General features: G+C 58.6%; 8 protein-coding genes across 8 annotated transcripts; 2 read left to right on the forward strand and 6 right to left on the reverse strand.

Annotated features, from left to right (window-relative positions):
* Positions 1-80: 80 nt before the first annotated feature.
* On the reverse strand, positions 81-4,203 carry CcaverHIS019_0201230 (uncharacterized protein; the record flags this gene model as incomplete). The annotated part of the gene is made up of 3 exons (XM_060597099.1): positions 81-1,413; positions 1,457-3,329; positions 3,498-4,203. The coding sequence occupies 3 exons, from the start codon at positions 4,201-4,203 to the stop codon at positions 81-83; spliced, it is 3,912 nt and encodes a 1,303-aa protein (XP_060454027.1).
* Positions 4,204-4,529: 326 nt separating this feature from the next.
* Positions 4,530-6,465, forward strand: CcaverHIS019_0201240 (uncharacterized protein; the record flags this gene model as incomplete). Its single annotated transcript, XM_060597101.1, has 5 exons — positions 4,530-4,539; positions 4,572-4,724; positions 4,761-4,793; positions 5,061-5,592; positions 6,309-6,465. 5 exons carry the CDS (start codon positions 4,530-4,532, stop codon positions 6,463-6,465), a joined length of 885 nt encoding a protein of 294 aa, XP_060454028.1.
* Positions 6,466-6,703: 238 nt separating this feature from the next.
* Positions 6,704-7,905, reverse strand: SKS1 (uncharacterized protein; the record flags this gene model as incomplete). The annotated part of the gene is made up of 2 exons (XM_060597102.1): positions 6,704-7,532; positions 7,574-7,905. The coding sequence occupies 2 exons, from the start codon at positions 7,903-7,905 to the stop codon at positions 6,704-6,706; spliced, it is 1,161 nt and encodes a 386-aa protein (XP_060454029.1).
* A 5,286-nt stretch (positions 7,906-13,191) lies between these two features.
* CcaverHIS019_0201260 (uncharacterized protein) lies at positions 13,192-17,024 on the reverse strand (the record flags this gene model as incomplete). The annotated part of the gene is made up of 6 exons (XM_060597103.1): positions 13,192-13,661; positions 13,746-16,501; positions 16,548-16,628; positions 16,668-16,698; positions 16,873-16,888; positions 16,929-17,024. 6 exons carry the CDS (start codon positions 17,022-17,024, stop codon positions 13,192-13,194), a joined length of 3,450 nt encoding a protein of 1,149 aa, XP_060454030.1.
* A 612-nt stretch (positions 17,025-17,636) lies between these two features.
* On the reverse strand, positions 17,637-19,055 carry CKA1 (uncharacterized protein; the record flags this gene model as incomplete). Its single annotated transcript, XM_060597104.1, has 5 exons — positions 17,637-17,659; positions 17,695-18,511; positions 18,562-18,638; positions 18,944-18,998; positions 19,035-19,055. The coding sequence occupies 5 exons, from the start codon at positions 19,053-19,055 to the stop codon at positions 17,637-17,639; spliced, it is 993 nt and encodes a 330-aa protein (XP_060454031.1).
* Positions 19,056-19,811: 756 nt separating this feature from the next.
* CcaverHIS019_0201280 (uncharacterized protein) lies at positions 19,812-21,625 on the reverse strand (the record flags this gene model as incomplete). The annotated part of the gene is made up of 5 exons (XM_060597105.1): positions 19,812-20,393; positions 20,460-21,019; positions 21,077-21,242; positions 21,324-21,363; positions 21,525-21,625. 5 exons carry the CDS (start codon positions 21,623-21,625, stop codon positions 19,812-19,814), a joined length of 1,449 nt encoding a protein of 482 aa, XP_060454032.1.
* An 803-nt stretch (positions 21,626-22,428) lies between these two features.
* GYP8 (uncharacterized protein) lies at positions 22,429-24,125 on the reverse strand (the record flags this gene model as incomplete). Its single annotated transcript, XM_060597106.1, has 5 exons — positions 22,429-23,118; positions 23,150-23,300; positions 23,333-23,672; positions 23,762-23,928; positions 23,974-24,125. 5 exons carry the CDS (start codon positions 24,123-24,125, stop codon positions 22,429-22,431), a joined length of 1,500 nt encoding a protein of 499 aa, XP_060454033.1.
* A 154-nt stretch (positions 24,126-24,279) lies between these two features.
* MVP1 (uncharacterized protein) lies at positions 24,280-26,326 on the forward strand (the record flags this gene model as incomplete). The annotated part of the gene is made up of 6 exons (XM_060597107.1): positions 24,280-24,284; positions 24,321-24,565; positions 24,597-24,718; positions 24,775-25,523; positions 25,592-25,856; positions 25,889-26,326. 6 exons carry the CDS (start codon positions 24,280-24,282, stop codon positions 26,324-26,326), a joined length of 1,824 nt encoding a protein of 607 aa, XP_060454034.1.
* Between the last annotated feature and the right edge of the window lie 700 nt (positions 26,327-27,026).

A 27,026-nucleotide genomic window follows, 5' to 3' on the forward strand; every position in this document is an offset into this window, starting at 1 on the left:
CCCGCCACATCACGTCGAGATGGTGCTACGATTCATGCCTACGAATACACTTGATACGATGGATGTACACTACTCTACGACTATCTACCGACCATGGTCATGACGGCCTTTGGAGCCGGTGCTGGTGGTTTTCTAGTATTGGCGTGGCTCCTGGCATGTGCCGTTCCGGGTACCACGCCCGTGGCGTCACTGGCGAGGCTCGTGGAGCTCCCGCTCTTAGCCAGCTGGGAGAGGGGGGACGGGCGCTGCCGACCCGCCATTGGCTCGAGGCGCTTCTTGATCTCCTTGAGTGCCTTGGTGTTGGGCTTCCAAGCCAGGATGTTGTCCTTGAGCGTGCGGAGCTCGTCCGCGAACAGGTCTTTGACCTCGGGACTGTCGACGAGGGCACGCATGATCCACGGCAGCTCGAAATCGTTGCGCGAATCGCGAGCCGCGAAGGGCTCGACTTCGAGCGGTGGCATGGGCTGTGCTGCCGGACCGGTGTGAAAGAGATATTGTACGGCGAGCGAGTAGCAACCCAGCTCCTCGTAGGGGGTACTGTGTCCCACGCCAGTCAGGGAGCCTGCGGTGGCTTCGGAGAGGTGTTCTATCAAGCGCTGATCGTCGATGCCCGCGTTGCGGAGCATGAACGCGAAGCAGAGGAGGTTGGTCATAAAGTCCGAGGCCGAGTACGATGCGCCGTCGACGTAGAGAGCGCGCAGAAGGAGAGGATGTGAGGCTGTGGAGAACGACGCGCCGTAGATCGGCACGACCTGGTCGTTGAGCGACGACAGGAGGAGAATCTTGACCTCGTTCTCGAGGATCATCGCCAGCGCTCGCTGGTACGCGACCGACACGGCCGACGTCGAGTCCTGGAATTCAAAGAGCTCGCGGGCAGCCGCGTTCTCGAACCACTGAAGGTAGGGCTGGATAACGCTCGACGTCGATATTGAGTAGAAGGGGCCGAGGTGGACGCCACACATGGCCAGCACGGCCACCTTTTGCCGCCCGCCTTCACGCCCGCTCATCCGCGCTGCGAGTTGCCGCCCCTTCCTTGACTCCTCGTTCGGCATGATACCAATGGGCCCGAAGGCCCATTCGCATCTGGCCGTCGCCTCGCGGTTCGTTGTCGTGCGGAGATGTCCCTGTGCGATCATGCGCGAAATGAGATGCGTCGTGACGATGCATCCCTGTGAATGCGCCGCGAATAGGACGGCATCGGCGCGACGTAGGTCGTTGATCCAGGCAGGGTTGGACAGATATTGCTTGTATAGCCTGTCGACGCGGTGCTCGATCGTGCCCTCGCCCTCGAGCGGGATAAGAGTGAGCCTGATGTCGTGCTCGTCGACGTCCCTCTCTTTGAAGAATTTGCGGACCGCCTCGCCCATCATGTTGGCAAATTTGGTCGACGTGCCCGTCGGCTCACCAATGACGCTGATGTCAGTTTGCAACAAGTTGGCCAACTTGTTCAACTCACGAAGTCAACATCTTCGCTGGGAACCATCCATGCACCCCAATGACGACCACGCGCTCGACATCTCGCCAACCGTCGTCAGAGCTGCCACTGCCCAATCCCATGCGCCGAGGGAGGGTGGCTCCAATGTCACGGCCTGCCTTCTTGCCTCGCGTTTCGTCTGGTGGATCGGCCCGTTGCGTGTTGTACACGTAGTTGAAAGCGCGTAGAGCTAATCCGGCCGCTCCGGGAGGTTCGGGATGACGTGGAAGAAGGGATCGCGGTGGGCGATCGAATGTGATGTCGAACGTGGGAATGACAAAGTTCTGCTGTTTAGGCGCCGCCTTAGCTGGACCCGGCAGGTCGGAAGCTCCTTTGGATGCCTGGCCGTTTCCTTGAGCGACTCTTGGGGACGCGGAAGCGACGGGCTGCGACCCACTCCCTGCCGTACATGTGGAGGACGCGTTGGAGAGGCGGCGGCTGCGATTGACGGAGAGATTCTGCGACCGCTTGTGAGCGAGCTTCTGGGGCGATGGATGCTGGAGGGCCGCAGCGGAGTCTCGGCGATCCTCGGCACGGGATTCAGTGGGCTTGTCTTTGACACTACCAGCCGTTGCCTTGGACTGTGATCCAGCGACCTTGTCCGATGCAGCCGGATGGGAGTGACTGGCCTGTCCTAGGAGGTTGGCACCGGTTGCTTTCACAGGCGCGCCTCCCTTGCCGCCGGCCTGCGACAGGCTCGCCTGGCGCGAGAGATTGACGCCAGTAGCTTTCGAGTGGCTCGTTTCGCGCGACAGCCCCGGGCCCGTGGTCTTAGGATGATTGCCCTCCGATTGGGGGAAGTCCGGATCGTTCTCGAGGTCCATGATCTCCTCGCCGTCCAACGTCCTAGTCGAGGCGGTGATCCTCTTCTGTGTCGCCCTAAACGCGAGGTAGCTCAACCAACCGGATGTGGAGGTGGTGGACGTGGCATACTTCGGCTGAGGCGAAGGCGGCGGGGCAAGATGAGGCTCATCGGGCGGAAGCTCGATTTCGGGCTCGCTGGTGTGGAAGTCGGCAGCAGGATGCTCATTCTCAGCGATGGGCTTCTGTTCTTCTGCTGGGTTACTGAGCTCGATGGCTGATGTCGACTCGTCGTGCTCCACAATTGCTTCCGGTTCAGTTGTAATCAACGTGGTGGATGCAGGAAGGCCCGCTTGCCCAGCAGGTGCGGAAGACGGATAGACCCAAGATGCCAGGTACGAGCCCCATCCCTGTGCGGGCGCCGCGGACGTCGACGGCGATCTGGACCTCGGTCTCTGTGCTTCCGACGATGAACGTGCGGACAATATCTCTGCCGGTGGCTGGAGACTTCCTTCGACAGGCGGTGGTGCCGCGAGGATGTCGGCTGTTGACGTTGGTGCTGGCGGCTCGGCTGGCGTGGCTTCAGGCTTGGGGGCGGGAGTGACTTTGGAGGGCGCGGCGTTGGTGACAGCTGCTGTCGTTTTGGAAGCAACCTTGGAGCCCACCTTGGAACTCGCCTTTCGAGCCTTATCGCCGCCGCGGTGATCAACACTGGTCAACGTGCGCGGAGATGGTGGAGCTGAGGGTGAGGGCGTTGCGAGGGCAGAGGTTGTGTGGATCACCTCCACACTCTTGCGCTTCACGTTGCCATTCGCGCTGCCGTTGGCGTGCAGAGTATCGTGGGACTCGACCTTGGATAGCGCGAGCTCGGCGGCCACAACCGCGGGGTCGGTCATGTCGTTGGGAAGCAAGGGTGGAGGCACGAGGTGATGAGTGGACGTGGAGGCGTCGCCACCTCCACCCCAGAAGTAGTAGCGCCACCCATTTGGCGTGGTCTTGGCTGGAGGCTCGGTTGGCCGCATGACAGGTGTTGTTGGGTCAGGTGTCCTGGGCTCTGGGTCTGGTTTGTCGTCTGCGACTGGTTGTGGTGAGGAAGTAGGTGGCTGCGATGGGATCAAGGAAGGTACTGTGGCTTCATCGTGTAGTTCTCGTGCCCCAACAGGCCTTGGAGGGGAAGTCCCGGGCCCAATGCGATCTCCACCTCCACCTTCCCTCATATCACCGGGATCGGCGGCTGTCACCATGGTTGCAACGTTTGCAGCCCCAGGCGACTCGGCACGCGCCTTGCCCTTGTCCTTCTTTGGGAACGAGGGCGCGGGCGAGTTCCAGCGCAACCACGCTCCACTTTGTTTGGGATTGAGGCGCGGTGTCGTAGGGCCCGGCTCGCACATCACGCATGCGCTATCTCGCCTCTCCTGGGTGGCGGCTCTTTGTTCGGAGATGGAGGGAGTGGGGCTGCCCCTGTGGGGAACGGAGCGGCGCGAGCTGGCGCGACGCCGGCGCATCCGCGGAGTTGCGGGAAGGGAAGAGTCGGTGTCGTGGGGAAGTGATGCGGATGATGTGGGGTCATGGGGATATGGGGAACGTGAAATCGAGGGCCCCGCCTCGTCCTCCTCTGGAACAGCAGACGCGAGGAGGTGGGACGAGCAGTCTGTGCGCATGGACGAGAGCGTTGCGACGCTGGAGCGACGGGAGCGCAGACTCATCCGCTCGCCTGCAGTGTCGCGGTCCAGTTGACGCGAGAGCGCCTCCTCGCTCGCACTAACGTCTGCCTGGACGGCATCGCCATGTGCAAATACCAGCGAGACCGAGATCGCGGCAGCCACGCGGCCGCGCGAACCCGGCGCACCCCGCAGTGCGGGCGGCGGGCGGCGAACCGACGAAGCGGGAGTGCGTGGCGCGCTGGCGGGAAGGTTCCTGGCACTCATGCAGACAATGACATGGTCGAGGCAGGGGTAGTGTTGGGGTGTGCTGGATGATGTGTTGGCTTGGTTGGGTGGCCACTCGATCAACTCCCCCTTCTGCATCACCCCTCCGCTCTTCCTCTTCGGCACGTGGAGGGACTTGGATTAGTAACAACACATGTGCCAATAGCGGAATCATATTTCCTAATCTCGTCACTTCCCTACCTTCCCCATGGGCATGACATCAGAAATGACGTTGTTGTACTTTGACCCCATCTAAAGTTACACAGGTCTACATGAACAAGGACGCGTCGTAGCGCAGTTGTCATTCACACACTCCTCCACAAACAATGGACAAAGGTACACACTTCTCCATACCATGCTAACCTTAGCATCAGGCAACGCAATCCGTCTCTCCCGGGAGAGCACCGTCCGCCTGCGTTCTGGGGCCGCCATGCCCATCATCGGCTACGGTGTTTACCAGGCCCGTGGCGATGACTGCAAGAATGGTGTCAAGGCGGCTCTTCAGTCCGGGTACCGGCAAAGTGAGTCATGGTGTCACCAGATGCAGCTGACATTAGTCGACAGTGCGCAGGCGTACCATAACGAAACGTGTAAGTCAATTCAATCCCACAAGTCACCCGAATAAGGCCGCGACGAGCTTCGCAGGTGAAATGGTGGATGCGAGTGAGCCCGATTCGTCCGCGTGCGTACACCCGGGTGACTGTCTACCGGAGTGGTCTTGGGGTCGCCGCCTTCACATACTCTTTCGGCGCCGGTGGCCCTGATAGCCCCATATTAGTCCGCCCGCCGTCCGCCGCCCAACAACATCTCCCCAGCCTAATCACGCCTTCCCACCATTACTCACCTACTGACGACAGTGGTTGGCGCTGGAGTTGCCAACTCGGGCGTACCCCGCTCCCAGGTATTCATTACGAGCAAGTTTATGCCGGGGCACACGGTGCCGACGGAGGATGAGGTGTTCGATCACCTCGTAAAGTCACCACGGCGCTTCACGCCCGAAACGCCCAGACCGCCCGAGGGACACCTGGACCTGCTGTTAATCCATGCGCCGCGCCCCAACGAGGAGGCACGCGCCGTGCACTGGAAGGCATTAGCACGCGCGCAGAAGGAGGGATGGGCGCGCGACATTGGCGTGTCCAATTTCGGCGTCAAGCATCTGGGCGCCCTCCCCGAGCCGCTTCCCGCCGTCAACCAGATTGAACTGCATCCCTGGTGCCAGCAACGCGACATTGTCCAGTATTGCCAGGACAAGGGGATTGTCGTTCAGGCGTACTGCCCAATAGTGCGCGCCGATCCGAAGCGACTTGGCGATCCCGTCGCTGTAAAGATTGCGCAAAAACACGGCAAGGAGGTGCCGCAGGTGCTCATCCGCTGGAGCTTGCAGAAAGGGTGAGTGTGCGGTGTGATCTGAAGTGTGGTAGCCTGTTTGTGCGACGTGGTGAACCACGTTCGTAGGAGCGAGATGGGGAATGTGGGTTTGGGAGAAGGTAAGGGGGAGCGGGCCGGACGGCTGGGGGAGAGAGGGGGAGAGGGAGAGAGGGAGAGAGAGACTAGTCTGGCTCACACCTGTCCAACTCGTCGTTGGCAGGCCGATGCCGAGATTTGCTGTTGGTCACTCCATTTCCGTCTCATCCCGTGGGTGACGGTTGGGGTTGGAATCAAGTGGCTCAGGCGCAGGCACGGCCGCCTCGCTGCTGCGCTTGGAGAGGAAGCATACCACGGCCCGGCTCAGCACCTTCTGCGGTATGCGCCAAGCGCTCGAGCCTACCATTCTACCATTCTTCGCCACCGCCGCTGCACGCAGACCGAGGAATGAAAGAATTACGCTCAATCGCGTGCCTGTGCAATCATGTGCCTGTGCAATCGCGTGCCTGCGCACAGGTGCATGTTAAGGCGCTGCTTGGCGCGCCGCGTCCTAGCCATCTCTGCGGCTCTGGTGAACACGTCATGAGCTGCCGTGGTGGCGCGGCGCCTGCTCGCTACCGCTACCGGGTTGTTGTGATTCCATTCCCCGGCGCCAAGTTGATTGTGTCCGATCTGCGCGGAGGATCACACACACGGCGACAAGTCTCCGCGGCTTGCAACTCGAGTCGGGCTCACGCCAGATACGTCCCATTGCCCAAGAGCGTTACCCCGGAGCGCATCCAGTCAAACCTTGACGTGTTCGACTTTGAGCTCGATGCTGAGGACATGGCCGCGCTCGACTCGCTCGACGAGGGTGCTAAGGGCGCTTGCTCGTGGAACCCCGTCGACAACCCATGAGGCTGTGAGGCTTCTGACTGTGCTGCCACTCGCGTGTAGCCAACAATAATCAAGCCGACAATCAGCTGTGTATGTATTCAGTGCTGAATTCCTTCCTTAGCACACACTAATGCCCGCCGGGACGCTTGGTTGAGAATGCTAACTAAAATGCATCAAAGGGAAAGACTAGGGCTAGAAATACACTGATAGCTGGGTAATGTTGACAGCAAGTCGTACAGGATGATCCGAAAGGATCTATCTAAACAAAGGCGAGTTTGTGGTTGTGCAGGTGGGGGATTGACTCGACGAGGCCCTGGAGCTTGCCGCTACAGCCGTGATGGGCCGGCATAAGCTTCGGCATGGGCACGGGCATGGGGCTGTTTCGCGGCGTCGGGAGATGGCAGTCGGACGAGTTCGTGTTACTGGCGCCAAACCCGAAATCACACACCTCGGACCCGACGAGGCCGGGGGTCCCTGCAGGCGTGGCCGGGTGGTGCACGGGCGCGGTGATGTATCTCGGCGACGGTGATGGGACATAGTGATGGTGGAACTGGGGCGAGTAGGGACTGGGTGGTGGCCCCACGAGATACCCGTAAAGATCGGACATGTCGGATGGCGGGGTCTGCACATACTCGGAAGTGTACGAGGGCAAGTACGAGATGTAGGGCGAGGCATTGGATGAGGGAATGGACTGTGGTGGCCGTCGTGGCTTTGCGGGCTGTGCGCGTACTGGAATGGGAGGAGGCACGGGCATCGGCGGCGGTGCTGAGAAAGAGGGTGCCCTCTTGACCATGCTGGTGAGCTGGGCGAGGGTGATGCGGTCTGCGGGGTTGGACGCGAAAAGGCCTGCGCAGATCTCGGCTGTGGAGTCGGAGACGGGGAGGATTCTTCCAAGGATGGATGGGTTGTCGATGTAGGCGCGGAACGTTTCATCGTCGATGGTGGCCTGCTTCCAAGGGTTCCGGACGCAGGCGAGGTTGATGAGGATGATACCGAGTGACCAAAGGTCAGCCTGGACTGTCGAGTAGTTGTCAACTGGCTCAAACAGCCCACCCTGGCATTCAGGGGAGAGGTAAAAGGTGGAGCCGCTAAACGTTAGCATTGATCGATCGGGAGCTTTGTTACTCACCATCCAAAGTCACGGCTGAAGGGCTCTGTAGTCGCAAGCCCAAAGTCGGCCAGAACAACCTTTGTCCCGTCGGCTGAGCATAGGATGTTCTCGGGCTTGAGGTCACGGTGGTAGATGCCCATGTCGTGGCAGTGGCGGACGGCGTCGACAATCTGGAGGAAGACGGAGCGGACGAGCTCGTCATCTCCAATGTATCTCCCACGGTCGGCAATCATGGCAAACAAGTCACCACCTGGGATGTAGTCCATGACAATGTAGGTGTAGTCATCATCGTGAAGCACCTGGTGAATGGCGGCAATGTTTGGGTGGCTACTTGCGATGGTGTGAAGCATGATCTCTCGTCTTTGGAAGAGACGCTGACGTTCGTCGAGGCCTCTGCGGGAGAGGCATTTGACTGCTCGTAAATGGGCAACGGCACCTCCGGCTTCGCAGGGGCATGCTTGAAAGGTATGTGGTAGGTGGTGGGGTGCGCTCGAGCCACCAACAGTTGACCGGCACGGGCAGCCTTTGGGACAGGCACATGCCGAATTCCAGTCACGCGCGAGGTAGACTGCACCATACGCACCGACACCTAAGATGGATTTGAGCTCGATCCCCCATTCGAGAGTGAGACCAGCAAGATCAAGACCTTTGGTGGTGGAACGCATCGATGCCTGTTATGGCGTGGAACGGGGTTGTTGATAGAGACTGGGAGGGAACGGGATGGCAGAAGCCTGGGGACCGATGTGGCGTGTGGCGGTTGAGATTGTGTGAATTCGGACGTGACGGTGCCAGCGTTGAATTCTCGTGGAGCTCGGTGGATACGTTTCGAGCAGCGTGGGGATCATGCAATTGGGAGGGGGGGCAAGTAGATGTGATGTTTCGTTGTGAGACGGCGATGTAAGGCGCAGTCGTAGTAATCGATAGGTGGAGTGGAGTGGGTTGGAGTCGTATGCCGGCCAGCCGGCGGTTTGGATAGTCTGTAGGTAGTTGTGGGTGACCTGGGCATCCTTCATGTCCTTATGAACAACTGCAACACGCACATGACAGACGTCGTTTCACGTGCTTGCTCCTGCGATTCCTACAAACGATAGCACGGTGCTACGCAGACCTTGGAGGGGCCGGGCGCATATACTAGGGAGGGGGGTAATGGCGGCGTCGTAACAGGAACAAGTGGCGGTGGGCGTTGTAGGCCAGATCAACAGACTAGGGTGAAAGAGTTGTGTGGCGCGTCATTCCGCACCCAAATCCACCTAGGAGATGCTTTGCCAGCGCTCGGGCTCTGCTTAGAAACCTGAGTGCCATGGAAAGCAAGGTTTGCGAAGCTTGGAGAAGAACCCTCGGCCCGGCCAACAAGCTTGGAGTACCGGGTAGGTGACGTGACGCAAGCAACTTGGTACTGGGTCTAGGCCAAACCCCAAGGTCGCCTCTACTTGTCAGGCATACGTCTATCCTTCTGGACAAGCGTTCGGTTAGACGTTTCATCACAATGAATTCTCTCCGATACCCCTATGCACACAATTGCCTCAAACCTATTCTATTCTGCCACCTCCCTCTCCCCTCCCTCCTCCTCCTCCTCCTCCTCCTCCTCTGCTTCCCCCCTCCCCCCTCTCTCCCTCCCCCCCCCCTTCCTCCGCTACTCCATTTGCCCCAAGTACAAGGGCGCTTGCCGACCACAACCCGAAAGTGTCCAAGCGCGCTTGCGGCGGCTCCGGGCCAAGGCCAAGCAAGGCTCATGACACCGGCGCTCAGGCGCACATTGGCACTCCCGATCAGTCACCAATGCATTGGATTGAGCATCGTGCGCCGTGGCGCCGCTTCATACCAAGCACGCCTCTGCACGGTGCTACAGCTTGAACATGGGGTGGGGCAGGGCTAATAAATATCAAGGGTAACAACGCATTGACGGCCAGGACCTGTTCCCTAAGCAGCAGGCACGTAAGATCTAGACCCCCTGACAATTGGGAACGCAAGCCATCCATGCCACCCGCAGACGCCTAGCACGCTTAGCCACTTCAGCCTCCGCCTCCGCCTCAACCTCAACCTCAGCCTCAGCCTCAGCCTCAGCTCGGCCTCAGTTCAGCCTCACAGTCTACGTATCGGTGCAACTAATCTCATGTGACGCGGTTGCCGCTGCCGCTGCCGTTGCCGCTGCCGCCGCATCCTTATGACATTGCGAGCGTGTGCTTTAAATTCAGGTACTACGTTCCATCGCACCGCGTGTGCGAGGCCTTCGGACGGCTCGGTGGCGGTAACCTTTGGGCACCTTTGTCAGCTTGGACAGTAACTAAATCGGCGCCCATCTGGTCATCTTTCCCCCGCCCTCCCACTCATCAATGGATTAGGTCGATCCCCCGCAGCCCCCGGATCGTCTCCTTCCACCAAACAACCACACAACAGGTGAGGGTTTCACCAAGTTGGAAATCCCGTGGCTTGTTAGGCTGGGAGGGTAATCCATCAAATCCAAGTAGCGCTCACCGGGCGCCCGTGCTCGACGCCCATAGGAATGCACGCCTCACTCAACTGCCCTTGCCTTGGGCCTTGGTCACCTTGATTTGGCTCTCACCCTCCTCCAAAGACCTGTATCCTGGGTCACTCGTATGGTTCCAGCATTCCTAACATTCTCATTCCCTAGACGAGACACAGTTGTGACACGTTCTCTTCCGAGGCAGTTTCCCGGTCGGGCTATATCAGGACAAGGTTGAGTTTGTTAGGGTTTATAAAAAGGTTCATCATCAGCCGCTGACATGAACTCGAGTTATTCATTCGACCCAATCTTTCACAAACCCCTGCATTTGGCGTAATGGCGTTCGGTAGGCCCTTGTCTTTCCAGCCTAGCTACACGGGTGAACGGATATACACAAAACAAGTAGGGACAAAAGCTAAGCCTTGTACAACTCACATACAGGTAGATGTGTTGAGCGCATGATGGCGGCATCTGGTAATCTGTTACACACCAGTGCCTACGATTGAACAAGGGTGTGGCGGGCCTAGCCCATAAATGGACCCCCCACGGACCACGAACAAACAACCTCACTCCTCACTGAATCTTGTCCCTTGTTTCGATGCTGGGAGCTGGCAACAGTCGGCTGACTCTCCCCCACTCTCTGCACTGTTCGCTGCTTTGAGGCAATTTATACAGTGGTACTCACCACCATGAGGACCGGGCGTGTGGCGCCTCAGCCGAACTGCCGATCACGCAGATCAGCCGCGCACGGGCGAGGGCCAGTTTTTCAGGGTTATCAGCTTGAGCACGTTGGATCAGGACTGTCCACCTCAACATCCGAACACCGCTGTAAAGGGCAAGATCCAAATATCAAGCACGCCAGTATCTATTGTAGACAAATGAACACGTCGTACAGTACATACCAATGTACCAATGACCAACTTTGGACAATAGGATAGCATCCTAAATTCAGTGCCCAAATTGCCTCATTCCTTGATTGCCTCATTGTGTAGATTGTCGCCCAGGTACACTGATTGGCAGTGGTACCATTACCATTACCCCGGTATTCCCGGTATCAATGCCTCACCTCTCAAAACCTACTTGCGGGCCGCGCCGGCCGCCATGTTCATACGGCGCGGCGGGGCCCGCCTACGTCAAACTGGGTCATGTCGTTACAGTACCTTGAGAGTAAGCATTGAGGACCGAGTGAGCCGACCAGTAGAGTGAGGAGGGGGACGAGAGGCAAACATTGCTGATCCATTCCTCGCTTGTGATCGTCACGCATACATCTTGCCACTGTGTTTTTCAGGGATTACACAGTTTCGTCCGCGGAATCACCGCATAAACTATACTCGGGCCGTGAGATACACTCTAGATACACGCAACAACACAGTATTTTGTCATTGGTCGCACAAGCGATCCCAGCGAGGCATGAGGCATGTATCTTGAGGCCTCGTGGCTTCATCTCCTCAGGTACCCGGTGAGAGCTTGTATTACCATTTTTTGACTGTCGGGATGTTGCGAAAAAAGCCATGAAGCCATGTATGCTTGATGAGAGTGACAATGAATTGGAATTCTCCTCCTCATCACCTGAACCAGGACCAAACTCCCCCACTCAAAGAGGGGCTTGAAGGCCAAGACAGACGTGGCGTATCGAGTTACGGAACCTCCATTTCTTGTCCGCTTGTCACGAGCGCCCGGCCCTGGTTTGCGCGCCATGCCTTACCTTATTGCCTTGTCCATTGTGTCTTGTGTATTGACTTGCTGTGCCAGTCAGCCCACCCGCCTCTCTAGCCATCCTCGTCATTCGGCATCTCGCCATGGCATTCAGCAGCAAAAACGCCACCGATATTCCGCATCCCGCAGCCGCACAGCCCAAGGCCCACAATCCTCAGTCGTCAGGTCGAGGAACAACATAACAGTCTCCACCCCGTTTCATAGCGTGCGAACAGTGTCCGGTGCCAAGTTTGCTTGGCGCGTTCAACGTCTCGGAACGAGCGATGCGAGGTGATATGATGGGAGACACCCAGCGGGCCCCCAGATCGTTGTGTTCTGTAATCGTCAGCCGCCAGATCGCTGAGCTGGTTCCTTTGTTCAGCTTTTCCAGCCATTTGGGGAAGCCATTTGGAGTGGGAATCAGAAGACAACGTAGGTAAAATCAGTGGTGTGGCAGACGTGGATCCTAAGTGGCAGATGACCGGCATACGAATCCGAGGGCTAGGTCAACTGGATCAGGTGGGCGATTACAGCCTGACATCCACAATGCCCACAAGTCATCCATTTCACAAGTCCTCGAGGTATTGTCTTGCAACTTCAGAACAGAGAACAACCCATTTTAACAATGTGATAGTGTCAGTATAATTCATAGACACCAGATATGGCGTGTTTAGGCGAGATTACCCATGCCAATGTTAACAGAAAATCATGGCCCGCTGGAGAAATTGCCACAACCTTGCACGCGTGTGGCAACTTGTCAGGCGATTTTGTACTCTCTTGTTGGTCACAGTCCCGCTGAAAGGGGAAACAGATGACCGTGCCCAAATTCATGGGGCCAGGATGTACTGCCGAGTAAAGCATGTGAGTGGGAGTACCGAACCTGGGTTTGCCCCAGTCGTAACGTCGATGTGGGACCTGGTACATCTTTCTCGGTCGGGGTTGGGGTTGGGTTTGGATATTAGGCTGTCTTCCTCGTCTCACTCGTCTCACTCTCACTCCTCTCACTTATCCTTGTTACTTTGTGGCAGTGCTGAAAGAGAAAACGACCTTGTAGTCCATCCAGGTCAGCCACATGAGCCATCACAGAGCCACAGTACAAGGGGCAAAGTCCTGTCCAGACCGCAACCTGCGACAAAGGGATCATTAATCCCAGGTGGGAACATGGGAAATGGCAAGGTCGATTTAGATGTCTACATACTGCAGTGAGGGTGGGAACGTGGGAGAAGTGAGTGAGTGAGAGAGTGAAAATGGGTATGGAGAAGACCCACGACCAAGTTCCTTCTCTCAGATTAGATGAACGGATACATGCAGCCGCAGACACAAGTCGTCATCTGCCGCAATTCATGTAACCCGAACGTAGGAACTGTCCACAGCCCAGAGCTCTCGCCAAGCCCATCACATCCTCTGCCCCTCGTCAAACATACGATCCATGAATGTCGCTAACTCGTAGTGTCGTTATTGTCCATGAAAACCCAGACTAGAAGTATGTGTCCCGCTCCATCCCCAGGACTGGGCACGGCCGAGCGCCCGACGAGTGGGCCGAGTTCCAACTGCGCACGCTCCCCGTCGGCGTGTCGAGGTCGAGGACGGGTTCGTCGCCGGGTCCCCCGACCGACGGGCTGGACGTCTCGGGGTCGGTGCTGGCCACGCCTCGCCCGGCATTGCGAGTGCTGTGCGTCGGGAAGCGGTACGAGACGTTGGTGAACGTCTCGTCCGTGCCCGTGTTGTCAGTCATATATGTCTCAGCGATGCTGACAATGTCCTCGTCACCCCCGTCTTCGTCATCCTCCTTCTCCTCGGGCTGGGGGGGGAAGCGCACCGGCGTCGACGACTGCGATGCCAGGCCGGGTTTGGCCAGCGATTCGCGGCGCGGAGGTGCTTCGGCTGTCGGCACGTAGTATGCCATCTGGCGTCCGCGTAGTGTGAATCCACATTTCTCGTAGAACGCTGGTGTCAGTATAGGAGCGGGTAGTAAGAGGTGAGTGGGTTATGGGCAGGCACCGGTATGGGATTGGATATATTGGTACTCACGGACTTTACACTCCTGGCAGTCCAGAATCGTCTTGTAGCAACCCAACTCGGTCGCAAGGTTACGCAATCCCACGACAAGCTTCATCCCTAGTCCGCGCCCCTGACCACTCTGGCCAACGACAATGTCTTCGATGTGTGCGGAAACGCTACCGCCGCGGATAAACTTGCGCTCCTTGACAACAGTGCCGGACGCGACGACCTGGTCTGTCGCGCGATCGACGAACACGACAATATAATACGTGTCGTGGCACGACTTGAGGGCGCGGAAGAGAGCGGCGTACACGCTCGGCGCGAGGGCCGGGGACGGCGACAGATTGCCAAGTAGCGCAAAGTGGGCGCGGAGGAAGTCGTCCGAGGCAAGCGGGCGCACATGAATGTCGTTGGGAAGGGAGTCGCGCAACGACATCGGGATCTTGTCGGGGTTGAAGAGCAGGTCGAGGCCGTCGTCGGGTGTAAGGCCTATCTGCCCGTTCAATGCGTGCTCCATGTCCATCGAGTCCATGTCCAGGCTGGCCAGTTGGGATCCGAAGCCGCTGCTGTCCGGGTGCGGCGGAATGTGTGGCGTCTGGGCACCAGGTGGAAGGGGTGGCTGGAGTGACGACTGGGCCGAGATGTGCTGGCCCGTCGAATTGTGTGACGGAGGCTGGAACGAGATCGGTGTCTGCACCGGCCGGGGTGCGACACCAGGGTCGTCGCTCCCCGCACGCGCGTGCTGCGCAGCTATAGGGTGCTGCGTCGTGTACACGTGCAGCGGCGGGGTATGCACTGCAGGCGAGCCCGACAGCGCACTCATCGAGTTCCCGCCCGTCGGCGAAGGGTATAGGTCGAGGCGGGTCTGCGAGCTCATCCTGCTGCTTGCCTTACTGGGCGACTGTGGTTCGCCGCCATAGTTGCCCTCCGGCGGGAACAGGAATTCGGGGTAGGTGATAATTTCCTCGAGCACCGTGTCCTTCTGGAGGTGCATCTTGAGCGCGTCGGCATCGTTGGACATCTGCTCCTGCCCAAAGAGTACCGAGTTAAACACGACGGCCAGGTTGGTCGCGTTCATCTTGTTCTCAGCGGCGTTCTTCGAGATGCGGTTCAGGTGCTCGATGACGGCCTGGAACGTCGTCTGGTGGATGGTCGGCAGGCGGCGGAGGCGGCCGCGCAGTGTAGAGAAGTGGTTCTTGTAGTGCTCCTCTCTCGACTCGGTCCACTTGACCCGCTCAGCGTGTGGCAATGGGAAGAGAGGGTCTGGCAGGTCGCGCAGATACGCCTTTAGCACGACAGCGACTGAGTAGACGTCGTCGTCTGAGGTAAAGTTGAAAGTGTCCTCGTTCAGCTCAATGTTGTGGATCAGGCGGCGCACAGTTTGCTGCCGTCCGCTCATGCGGTAGATGCCCTCGGCGTCGTTGCCGAGGGCGTCGATCCAAGCGATGCACTTTTCGACTATGAGCGGTGGCCTCCCGTGGCCGCCCATCTCTCCACGCGCAAAGTCGTAGTCGGTTAGGCGGAAGCCAAAGATGAGCGATCGACAAGTTCCGACATAGAAGTTCTCGTACATGATCTGTGGGTAGCGCGAGACGACGGGAAGGCGAGAGTGGAAGAGCGCCTTGTCGCGCGTCGGGTCAACCTGGCGAACACTCTGCGAGACGACGTCGGTCGACTGGGCGAGCGTCATGGCTGCGCCGCGTGCGATTTGCGCGTACGCGCGGAGCGCGACGAAGAGCGCCGCATTGAGTTCAACGTTGAACTGACTCAGGCTGGTGATGGCCGATTGCTGCAACTTCTCGCGGCGCAGACGCAGCGTCTCGACATGGAACACGCCGTGGCGGTACGCCTTGTCGGCCTCCTCGGCGTCGCGCTTAGTTTTGGCGCCCTTGACTGCACCGTTATTGTGCCGCACGGACCCTCGTCTCACACTCGCGCTCGCGCCGCCAAGTGTGCTGTCCGGGGCAACAATCGAAGGTGGGCCCTCGCCTTCGCGCTCGCCGCCGAGGCGCTGCATGATCGCCGCAAAGCCCTTCTTCGAGTGCGCAGCAATGTCGCTAAACACCTCCTTAGACTTGGCGTCGACTGCCTGCCTGGTCGCGGCGTACGATCCCGAGCCGGAACGGGCGCGCCCAGAGATGCTGTTAGACAGGCCGTGCCCAAGGGACCGGGTCTCACGCTCGAACGGACGAACGTCGGACTGCGCCGATGCAGCAGTCTGCTGCTGAGGGTACGGCGGCTGCGGGTAGGACTGTGTGTACAGCGTTTGGGCGTGCTGTGGGCTCTGTGGGGACTGCGCGTTGGGCGCATTCCCCGGTGGGGTGCCCGATTCTGCGTCGGACAGTCCGCTGCCCCAGCTCCCTGTCGCATTGTTGATGGACGAAGTGCTTGGCGAATGTCCGTGGGACGAGTAGGGGTGAGGCTTGGACTCGGGAGGTTCCTTCGGAACCTGCTCGGCCAGGAGTTTGGCCTGCATTTCTATCGCTTGTTGCTGCTTGCGGTGGTCCTCGACGGCTTGCGTCTTTGAGCGGTACGCGCGCTGCATCTTGGGCACCTTGACATAGGCGTATTCTTCGTACGAGCCCGTCGCTGCCTTGAGGTCTTCGCAGATACGGCTCTGGACACGGGTTTGTGTATGACGCACTGCGACGAGTGGGGCCAACACATCGTTCTGGAGCGCATTGTAGAAAGCCTCACGTGTCTCGATCTCCCTGGTCGTGTAATCACGCACGTCAAACCACGCACGGCGCGCGGTCGAGGTGACACGCGCGCGTGGATGCGGTGCACTGCAGTCAGCCACAGGGCGAGTCCACTCGCGCCACGTAGACATACTCGTCCTGGAGGATGTCGGCGCCCTTGGATTTGGCGTGGAGTTTGGACAATGCCTGGATATAATCCTTCTCGATTTTGAGGCTGTGGAAGGAGTCAGCACGTTGCGCGTTACAGGCTCACCGCTCAGTGAAGTAACTGATGTATCCTTCGTCTGGACGTCAGCGATTCGTCATTAGGAATGCAACCCGATCCTGCCAACAGCCTCACTGCGGCAGAGCAATGGAATGGCAGCTATTGATAGCGATTGCCACCAGCTCCACCGCTGACGCGTCCGCAGTTGCGCGCGGTCCGTCAGATAAGGCTAAGCAGAGCAGGGTCGACGTACCCTCTGTGAGCTTGCGCTGCGCGTTAGCACGAACCCGTCCGCCTTGCGCCACCCACCTTGAACTCGCGCAGAATGTGCTGGTCCTGGTCCTCGCCCTTACGCGGTAGCGCCTGAGTTGGCTGGACGCCAGGTTCAAGCTGTGAGTATGCCATGGCTGATCGAACGTGTATGAGTGGGTGTCGACTAGCTGGCGTGTAGGATGGACGGTCTTTGCTGGTGGCAGTGCCGGATGCCGCAAGTCCGGGATGCCAGGAGGGGAAGGATCAAGAAATGGGAGCGTGACGAGTTGCAGGGAAGTCGAGGGGGATGTGTAGATGAGAGAGATAATAAGAAGAGACTCGATAAGGATATGGAGATTGTTGAAGACGAGGAAGAGGAGGAGGATGGTGTATAGTGTGTGAGATGGATGGGTTGGGGCTTTATGACAAGAGTCCAGGGGTTTGGAATCCAACCTTCCTTTCCCCCCTACCAAAGCCAGGCACACACTGCACCTAACAACTCCCACGCCAACAGGTCCACCCCCTCCAGCCAGCCCACGTAAATCGTCCACGACTTCCTTCAGGTAAAGTGGCGATATCATTGTGCATGCGAAACATGGCGGCCGTCTATGGAACACGGAGAGAGGAAAAGGGAATATCTGTGACAGCGAACTCATAATGGGTATCTCTACAGACAGCGGCGACGCTCGGCCGTGCCTCGAGAACATTGGCAACGGGCGCGCCGGAGCCTCCTAATACTAGCCCGCTTTTGACGCTCGCGTGGCCTTATGCAGCCTGCTTGACGGGTACTGATGTCAGTTACGTTTGGATCAGAAGGCCGTACCAAAGTACGGGTGCTGCTGCGCCTCGGCTGCTGTCAAGCGCTCCTGGTGGTCGTAGCGGAGAAGCTTGTCCAAAAAGTCAATGGCCTCGTTCGAGATGAAGCGCTGGTTCTCGGTCGTGATAAACTTGGTCCACGGCTTGCGCGGGTAGCGCGAGATGAGGTCGTTGAACTGGGAGTCGAGGTCAATGTCGTAGCGCTCGAGGTAGTTGAAGAGCTCGTCAGTGCCGAGCACCTTTGTGATTTTGACAAGCTGGTCGGCATTGTCATGGCCGTGGAAGAAAGGCTCCTTTCTGAAGATCATGGACGCAAACATGCACCCGAGCGACCACATGTCGAGCGAGTAGTCGTACTCCTGGAAGTCGACGAGGAGCTCGGGACCCTTGAAGTACCGCGATGCCACGCGCACGTTGTACTCTGTGCCCGGGTGGTAGAACTCGGCCAGTCCCCAGTCGATGAGGCGCAGTTGCCTCTTCTCGTGGTCGATCATGACATTGTGTGGCTTGACGTCGCGGTGCATGATACCCTTCGAGTGGCAAAAGTCGAGCGCCTTGAGCAGCTCAAAGATGTAGAAGCGCACGTCAAAGTCGGTGAACTTGGGGTACAGCGTCTTGAACTCGGTGTTGTTGACGTACTCGGACACGATCGACGGAGTCTTGGACTGGCTGTCACGCACCACATCCAACAAGCCGATGACGTTGGGCCCACCCGCCAGGTTCTGCAGGATCTTGATCTCGCGCTTGATCTTCTTCTTCTTCACTGGCTTGAGCACCTTGACGATGCACTTCTGGTTCGTGGGCAGGTGGACCGACTCGAAAACCTTGTCAGATCAGCAAACACACTCTGGTGATGATGCTTGACGCTACGTACCTCTGAGTACTTTCCTCGTCCGACCTTGCGCACAATCTCGTAGTTGTCCTGTACGCCCCATGTGACGACGAGGTTGTCTGGAGTCAGAGACGAGGTGAGCGAGGTGGAGGAGGCGATGGGGGCGAGGTGGAGGGCGGAGGGAACAGGGGGCTGAGGAAGAAACGGGAGAGGGGAGGGGGAGGGGAAGAGGAGGAGAACGGGACGGAGATAGGCAAGAAGGAGGACAGCCGATGGGAGACGAGCGAGCAAAGTGAGAATAATCGCCGCGGCTATCAACAGCGCTATCACTAAGCGCAGTGAGGGCAGTAGCTAGACAATGTCGCACAACACAAGCACAAGCTGCCAGCCGAGCCGTCCCCGCCAATCACACGAAGCAACGCACCATAGTCCCACCACGAGCGGCCCATCTTCTCGTTCACGTCGGCGTAAACCCGTGCCTGCTGTCAGTGCTTCCTCGACATTGCGCAGCTCACAATACTCCGTGCGCCCGACATTGTGAAGAGCTGGTCGTCGACGGGGCGAATGCGGGTGCGAGGGCGAGGTCGAGAGCGGGAAATTGTGGGCGGGTACGACGCTTGGCGTCGGGTTAATCGGGGACGAAAGTGGGGATGCCAAGTGCGGCGGTTGAAAGTTAATGAGGAAAGGGAGGGAGGATGGCGACAGGGGGAGATCCGGTCGACAGAGGACGGTAACGCGGTGGCGCTTTGTGTTGTGTTGTAGATGGCGAGTTTATGTAAGATGATCAGAGGAGAAGAGTGAAGAGTGAAGAGTGAATGAATGCTATGAGTGGTTGTAGGGTGTGTGGTTTGTGGGTTGTGTTGTTGATGGATATCACTAGTTGATGCCCAAAGAAACGACGCGTAGTACAATTATGCTACTACACTCCTGTACTCCTGCTATGGCCTGCTACCTACTACTGTACTACTACTACTACTGCTACTTACAACTACTCAATGCAATGACTCATGCCAACGGGAGTATTTTCGAAACGCCGTCAAATGGCAGTGTGGCATTCCATCCAACCGCCATCTCTAACTCTCTAATCTCCCTTTCAACTGCACGTTCCTATCTACTACTCTTAACATCTGGACATGACATCTGAACCATTCCAGATCGACAAGTGAGCCAGCACAACGGCCACTGCACTCCCATTCCCCCTGCCTCCCATCCAGTCTCTTTCTCGCTCACGCTGCATGCATATATAATACATTAATTTGCCGGTCTATCAGTCGGCCATCGTTTATTGTCCGTTACTGTCCATCAGGGCGGTTGGGCCGTGCGGGCTCCTCGGAAGGACGTGACTGCGGGGACCCAGGTCCGGCCATGGATGAGGGCCGCACGTCTGTCGAGCCTGAAGCCCGCGACGTCCGGTCGCCCGCCTCGTCGGGGTTGGAAGTGTACAAAGGTGGTGGGTCGAGGAACGCGAGGAGCGCCTCGCGATCGACTGGGCGCCCCGAATTGGCGCTGTCAATCGCCATTTCGGATACAGTCTGGAGATCCTCAAAGCGGCGGCCGCGTGTGCCACCGCTCGATTCGCTCAAAGGAGGCCCCACATTCGCCCCGCGACTGAGAGCCAACATGCCCTTCTCGCCGACCTGACGCGGCCGGCTCGCACCACTGCTGGGCTGGAGCGGTAGAGGTTGCGAACCGCTGCTCTCGGTCGACAGCATGCTGTTACGGTTCGGGGTGTCGTACGTGTAGGGCGTCATGTGAGGGTCCGCCTCAGCGTGGTCGGCTTCGGATCTCGCATCGTCTGAATACGGTCCCTCGAAGACGTCGATTTCGAAACCCGAGTGGGGGCGGCGTCCGCTGCGTTCATGGCCGCTCGTGCGCTGGCCGGTCAGGCGGCCAATCAAGCGCATCCGAGTCTCCTCGGACCGCCTCCGTGAATCGCTTACCATTGCTCCGTTCTCGGTACTACTGCGCTTGCGCCGGCGGCAGAACAACCACAGTGCCGTGAGAACAAGAATGAGGCCTACGATGCCACCAACGACACCGCCCACAATCGCACCGACGTTAGAGCCACCACCTCCGGCACTGGGAGACGGCGACGCTGAGGGCGTCGCGGACGGCGTCTGCGTTGGCTTGCTGGTCACTCGTGGACTGTCGGGGCCCATGCACGTGCTGTTACCGCTAAACTGCACTGTAATGGGCGTAGTGCTGCCGCCCGTCCCGTATTTCCCGGCGTCGGTCATTAGGAGGAGGAACCGCGTGCCAGATTCCATGTCAACGGTCCAATTTGCCGAGGAGAGCTGTCGGTCTTGCGGGACGGGGATGTCCCAAGTGCTGCCGCCTGGTACAAACCCGTGTAATCCCAAAGGGTACGTGATGTTCTGCGTGTTCCAGGCGACGCGCATCGAGCTACATTGATGTGGGAGGTCGACCGGCTCGGTCCAGAAGAAGAAGTCTGCGAGGGCCAGTGCGCTGAGGCACGCCGGGTCCTGCGAGATCTGGACACCTGGTCATGTCAGCTTCAACAGCACAGTCGCCAGCCGCCAGCCGCCGACGGACTCACGTTGGATGTCGCTTGCACCACCAGTGCCCCATCCCGTTGCGTCCGAGAGCACCACCGCAAACTCGAGGCCGGTGGGCTGCTCGAGCTTGAACGTGTAACTGTAGGGCGGGCTGCCAGAGACTGGGAGCGAGATGTTTTGGATTCGGCCATAGGTAATAGTAACCGCCTAAGGTCAACGTGGTCCAGGGTGCGCTCAGGCTGGTGGTGTTGCCACCCATCCGGCCGGTCTGTCAACCAGAGCACTCACCGGAACAATGAGCATGTAGAACGGTGCTGTTCCGCCATCCCTGTCGAGTTAGCGAGCATAGAGGAAAGAGAGGTGACGGAGGGAGGATAGAGTGTAATGTGAAGACATCGCATGAGCTGGGCAAGCCCGGAAGTGCAACAGGGACGTGTTGAGATAATGTGCGGTCATCGGCGAACGGCGATAACGTAGACGTAGACGCACCACGTGATCGTCCAGTCCTGACATTGTGTTGGTGTGGTCGTCGTAAAGTTGAACGCTGAGGCGCCGACGGCCGCAGCCAGAAATACGATTGTCGACCACATTGATATTGTTGTGAGAGAAGAAGAGGATGAGAATCGTCAGCAGATGATGACCTCGTTGACGTAGGAAGTCTTGGCGGCCTAGCGGGATGGAGGCTGGCGGTCTAACAAGGTTCGGCAGAAGGGGCGAGGGAAGGGTTTGTGGAGGAAAGGGGTCGCGTTCGCGGCATTCACGCCGCTAAACAAAGTAGACACGACAATGAGAGTGAGTAAAGAGAAAGAATGATTAAAAGAATGAGAGATGGGAGATGAGAGAAAAGTGAAGAGTAAAGGGGTAGGAGAAGGGATGCATCTCTCTAAAGGTTTAGGAAGTATTATGGGTTTGAATTGTTAGGAATGACATAGGACAGGAGTGAGTGTAACTAGGCTTTGACTGAGACATTACCCCTGGTGGCGATGGAGGCTATAATCCCCTTTGTCACACTCGCACTCAAACCTCTTCTATGACGGTATCCAGCGACTAAACATATATACATCAATATATAAATACAGACTTTCTAAACGCTTGTCCTCATTCTCCGCATTTCCCGGACAGCCATGCACATCTCAACCAGCTTGCGTGCATGGATACATCCTCCCTCTCAGCTCTCAGGCAAATGCGGTGCAATACAACAATCGACTGTACCGCGCCCAATTCAGGCTCTAATCCTTAATCCTGCCAGCGTACCTGTACGCGTACCTGGTCGGTTAACCCGTTGACCCCTGCATCCTGCATCCCGCATCCTTGCGTCCTGCATCCTGCATCCAACCGAACCGACAAAACACAGGTACTCTAGAGAGATTACAACAGACAAGCAGGGTGCAGGCTACAAGTCACGTAGGGCCGGCACATACTGGCCCAGATATGCACGCGCCCACGAGATGTCGCGCCGCATAAATGTCGTCCACCACGCCGCGAGGCGGTATCTCCCGGTTGAGCGGTATAACGCGGCCCCGACGCCGATCAGTAGTACACCGATGGTGATGGTGGTGACGATGCGCCGGGAGCGCGCGAGTCCGCCGAGCCGGTCGGGCCAGGGGACCGGCTCTTCGTCGTCGAGCTGGTCACCGCCTGGTAGCACCACGTCCTTGTCGATACATGCCTCGGCGTCGGCCAGCGTCCACGCCTTCAGAGCTGCCTTTTCGTCCACCTTGGCCTGCTCGTCCAGTTGCTCTCCAAGCTCCAAAACGTAAGTCCTCACAACACTTCCAGAGCCCAAAACTTCGTGCGCGCGCACGCGCGACCCATCGAATGGATGTTTTGCCTGCAGCTTGTCGGCGAGCTGGAAGATGCCGCTCAACGCAATGGGTGTGTAGGGGTTTGGCTCGTCGAACTTGCCTCTCGCCTCCGCATTAGGGTCGTGGAAACCGGGCGGGGGCGTGGGTTCATCCGGCGTATCCGAGTACAGCGGAGGCAGTCGCTGGAACAGCGGGTGGAGGAGAGATGGATCAAGGCGTACTTCGGGTCCGAGGTCAGCAGCAAGCTTGAGCATCTGCCGCTTCTTCGACATGAGGATCTGATGTCAGCCTAACACAGGAGAGACGCACAGCAACAGCGAGGTAGATTGCGCTGATGGGGTTGCGGGCGATGAGGTAGTCGAAGATGCGCTGAACGGGTGCAAGAGTATCAACATCGTGTGAGAACAGCGTCAGGATCCAACTGAGGGCGAAGAACGGCAGTGTCGGTACCGGCGAGATTCTGGAGTGAGCCACGTCTGCAGAGATACGTACGATGCCGAGATGCGGTACAGCCCTGGGTCAGCTGCGGCGAGCACACGCCGAAGGAGCTTGAGCATGCCCATCATGGGCCCGAGGTCCTTGCCCATTCCATCGCGCGTGCGGCTGAGCGCAACCACCTCGGTGGCGCGCACGAGCGTGTCCCATTCCTCTCTATCCTGTGCTGTAGCCCCTTCTCGAGGGCGAGGCACTTTCGAGAGAAACGTGAGGTACATCACGGTTGCGATGTCATGGAAGCCTTGGAAGTAGCTCAGCGCAGGATGGCGTTGGAGGACGGTGCAGATCAGCGCCGTCAGATCCTCCTGCATGTCTGCCTTGGCGTCGGACGATATATCTGCGGACGTTAGTGTGTTCGGTCCATCAGAAGCGAAAGAGGAAAAGGAAGTGGAAGAGAAAGAGGAAGAAGCAGACTCCAACACTCACCCCGGGGATACGTCACGAACGCCCGCCGCGTGTCGAGCAGCACCTGCCCCTCATCCTGGTGGGGGGTGTACACGACCGTTTCAGCGTCGGTCTCGGGTGTCGCGAACCGTGTCGTTTCTGGCGATGAGGGTGTACTCTGCAGCCTTTCGACACGGAGGAGCTCGAGCCTGATATTAGCTAATAGCGCGGTGAGGAGGGATGGGGGAACTCACCAGGCGCGGCATCGAGCGGACCGGCTCCCAAACCCGCCCGGCATCACCGAAAGGCGGCGCAGTCTATCCTCGTCATGCGCATTCACGGCCGCGTCGACCTCGGCATCTCGGACCGCCTCCCATCCGCCGGCCTTTTCGTCGATGCGAGACATGTTATCACTGACAAGTGGAGGATGTTGCATTCCGCTAACTGGAGATGCGGGGAGGAGAGGTTGAGGAAATCCAGGCACGGCCAGATTATCCCTGGTGCCCCCCTTCGACCAACTCGCGTCGTCACCGCCACCACATTCACTCGTCTCCAAGATAATGTTGTGGGTTTTTGCTCGCACCGACGCAGCTGACAACAGTAATACGCCGCGGGCAAATATGCAGAGCGGCGGATTCTCAGATCCCCTCGCGAGCGGGTACGATGTCGACCCGTGGAGCGGGACGCAGAGTCCTGCTCGCGGTGGAACACCCGCACCCAACATGCCCCGCATGCCTAGCATGCCGAGCTTGAACTCTAGCTCTTTGAACACGAGCACGAGCACCGTTACCAATGGTAGCGGTGGCAGTGGCTTGTCGCAGACGCCAAACCTCGATGCTCTCATCGGTGCGTTTCCCAGTGGCGGTGCTGACGCCAGACGACCCACCGGAAGGATACATCACTCTGTTCCGGCAGCTCGAGAGCGGCGGCGCCGTCTCCCAGGCCACACTGCATCGTATGGTGGCGAGTGCGCGCCTCCCGACACCGGTCGCGGAAAAGGTTCGTCCATCCGTTGTCTCTTTTCGCCAAGGAGACTGGTCCAGGGCTCACGCCAGATCATCAGCTTAACGGACGACCAGTCGCTGGGTCGCGCGGATCTATACCGCGCGCTCGCACTCGTCGCACTCGCCCAGTCCGATCCAAGCTCCGAACTGACTCTCGCAGCCGTGGACGCAGCACTCCCCCTCCCAGCTCCGCGTCTGTCGGTGACATCCGACTCGCCCGCGCCAGCACGCCCAACCCTCCCCCAGAGTCCCAGTAGCACCTTTTCCCCATGGGACACCACGCAGCACTTCCCCCCCGCTCGTGCGACCTACGACGCGAACGGAGCGCAGAACGGCGGTAACCCCGACGCTGAGGCTGAGCGTGGGTACTGGCTACGCCTCGAGAAGGTGTCTGTCGAGCTGTGCGCACAAAAGGAAGGATGGTTCTTGCAGAAGTACCGCGTGTCGAGTGACAAGCGGCCCGATACGCTGTCGCGCCGTTACTCGGACTTTGTGTGGCTCCACTCGACGCTGCTACATCGCTACCCGTTCCGCCTCCTCCCGGCCCTGCCGCCGAAAAGGATGAACCCCGACTCAGCGTTCCTTGAGACCCGCCGTAAGGGCCTGCAGCGGTTCATCAATGCCCTCGTCAACCACCCCGTCGTACGTGACGATGGTGCGCTCAACGTCTTCATGACAGAGCCCAACTTTGAGGCGTGGCGCAAGCGCGTCAAGGTGTCGACGGAGGAGGAGAGTGCGAGCAAGCGCCTGAACCCGGCGCAGGAGATGGCGATCCCGGCCGACCTCGAGGACAAGTTGGAGTGAGTGTGGAGCCAACGAGCGAACCAAGCTGGCCAGCTAGAGTCTCCTGAAAGCAGACTGACAGCAGTGGCCTCCGCACGCGCCTTCCGGGGCTTGTCTCGGCGTACCAAAAGATGGTGACGCTCGCCGAGCGCGAACTAACTCGCCGCACACAGGGCGTGACCGAGGCGACGCGCTTTGCGGTCGTGCTTGCAACCGTATCGGAGGACATGCCGGCTGCGTGCTACCGCTGCGTGCCAGGCGGCAAATGTTGCGATGTGTGTCAGGGGACCGGGCGAGGCCTAGCCACAGTGGGCTACACGTGGTCTCGCCTAGCAGAACAGCGCGAGAGAGTGAGTATCACCACTTTTGCAGCTGACAGCAGGAGTTGTCCAACCTGAGTGACGGCATTGAGGCGCTCAAACGCCAGCGCGACCTATACATGGCCTTCCGTGATCTGTTCCACCGCCACGAGCGGCTCTCTCGTGACGGCGTAGACTCGTTGCAAAAGCGCGTCGTGTCCCGCCAATCCAAGATCGAGGGCCTGCGCGCGGCCACCAAACCGGGATGGGAGGACGAGGTGGGCAAGCTCACAAATGGCATCGAGCAAGATAACAGTGCTATTACGGCACTGCTCGCGCGCCGCGTGTTCGTGCGCGCGTGCATGTGGCACGAACTCGGTGTCGTCTTTCACTCGCGGCAGGCGGCACAGGCTACCCTTGGATGGAGGGCTTGGGTCGGCGCAGAGAGTAACGCCGTCAGGTCGGAGGGGAGGGTGTGGGACAGGCTGGGGGAGGACCTCGAGGATATGCCGCTCGAGTAATGGATGGTTTTATGGTACAGTACGACGTTTCTTGATGCATGCTTTTGGTTTTCCCCGGCGACCAAGTCGCCAGCGCGTAACCAACCTTTCTCAATGATTGATGATCGCAAGTCGCAGATTGGAGAGGGGCGGGAGTATATTTCGTGTGTCTAATTGCCACCCAACTGATAATAACACTTTGAAATAACTCTTGGAATACAATAACCTTTGGAAACAGTCAAAAAAGACTCAAAACCTCATCCGATCTCCTTCTCTACTCCTCTCTTCTCTTGTCTAGTCCCTCCTCACCACAACTCACCTTGAATCCGTACTCTCTTCCCTTCACCTTCACGGTTTACCTCTCTTCTCGCTTCACCTCATCTCACCTTCCACTGTGCCCCTCATCCCAACCTTCCCCGACATCCCTCTCTGTTTCTGACAATGCAACCTCTTTGGCTCTCATTCACACGGTGGAAATTCTACCTGCGCGTGCGCTCCCTTAGCCCTCGGGGTGGCGTTACGAAAGTGAAGTGTGTCACATGCCAAAAGCACGACTGCAGCTTCAGGCCGAGGAAGGGAAGACGTTGTGCTGTATTCCAGGTATTGGTCAACTCGTCAGCGTCTGAATCCGAGAACGACTGGGAAGCGGCATCCGAGTCTGATGAGTTGGATGCATCTCCGCCTCCTCGGACACCACCCCAACTCGCGAAGTCACACCACG

Source organism: Cutaneotrichosporon cavernicola (assembly GCF_030864355.1).
Source record: "Cutaneotrichosporon cavernicola HIS019 DNA, chromosome: 2".
NCBI classification, from domain to species: domain Eukaryota; kingdom Fungi; phylum Basidiomycota; class Tremellomycetes; order Trichosporonales; family Trichosporonaceae; genus Cutaneotrichosporon; species Cutaneotrichosporon cavernicola.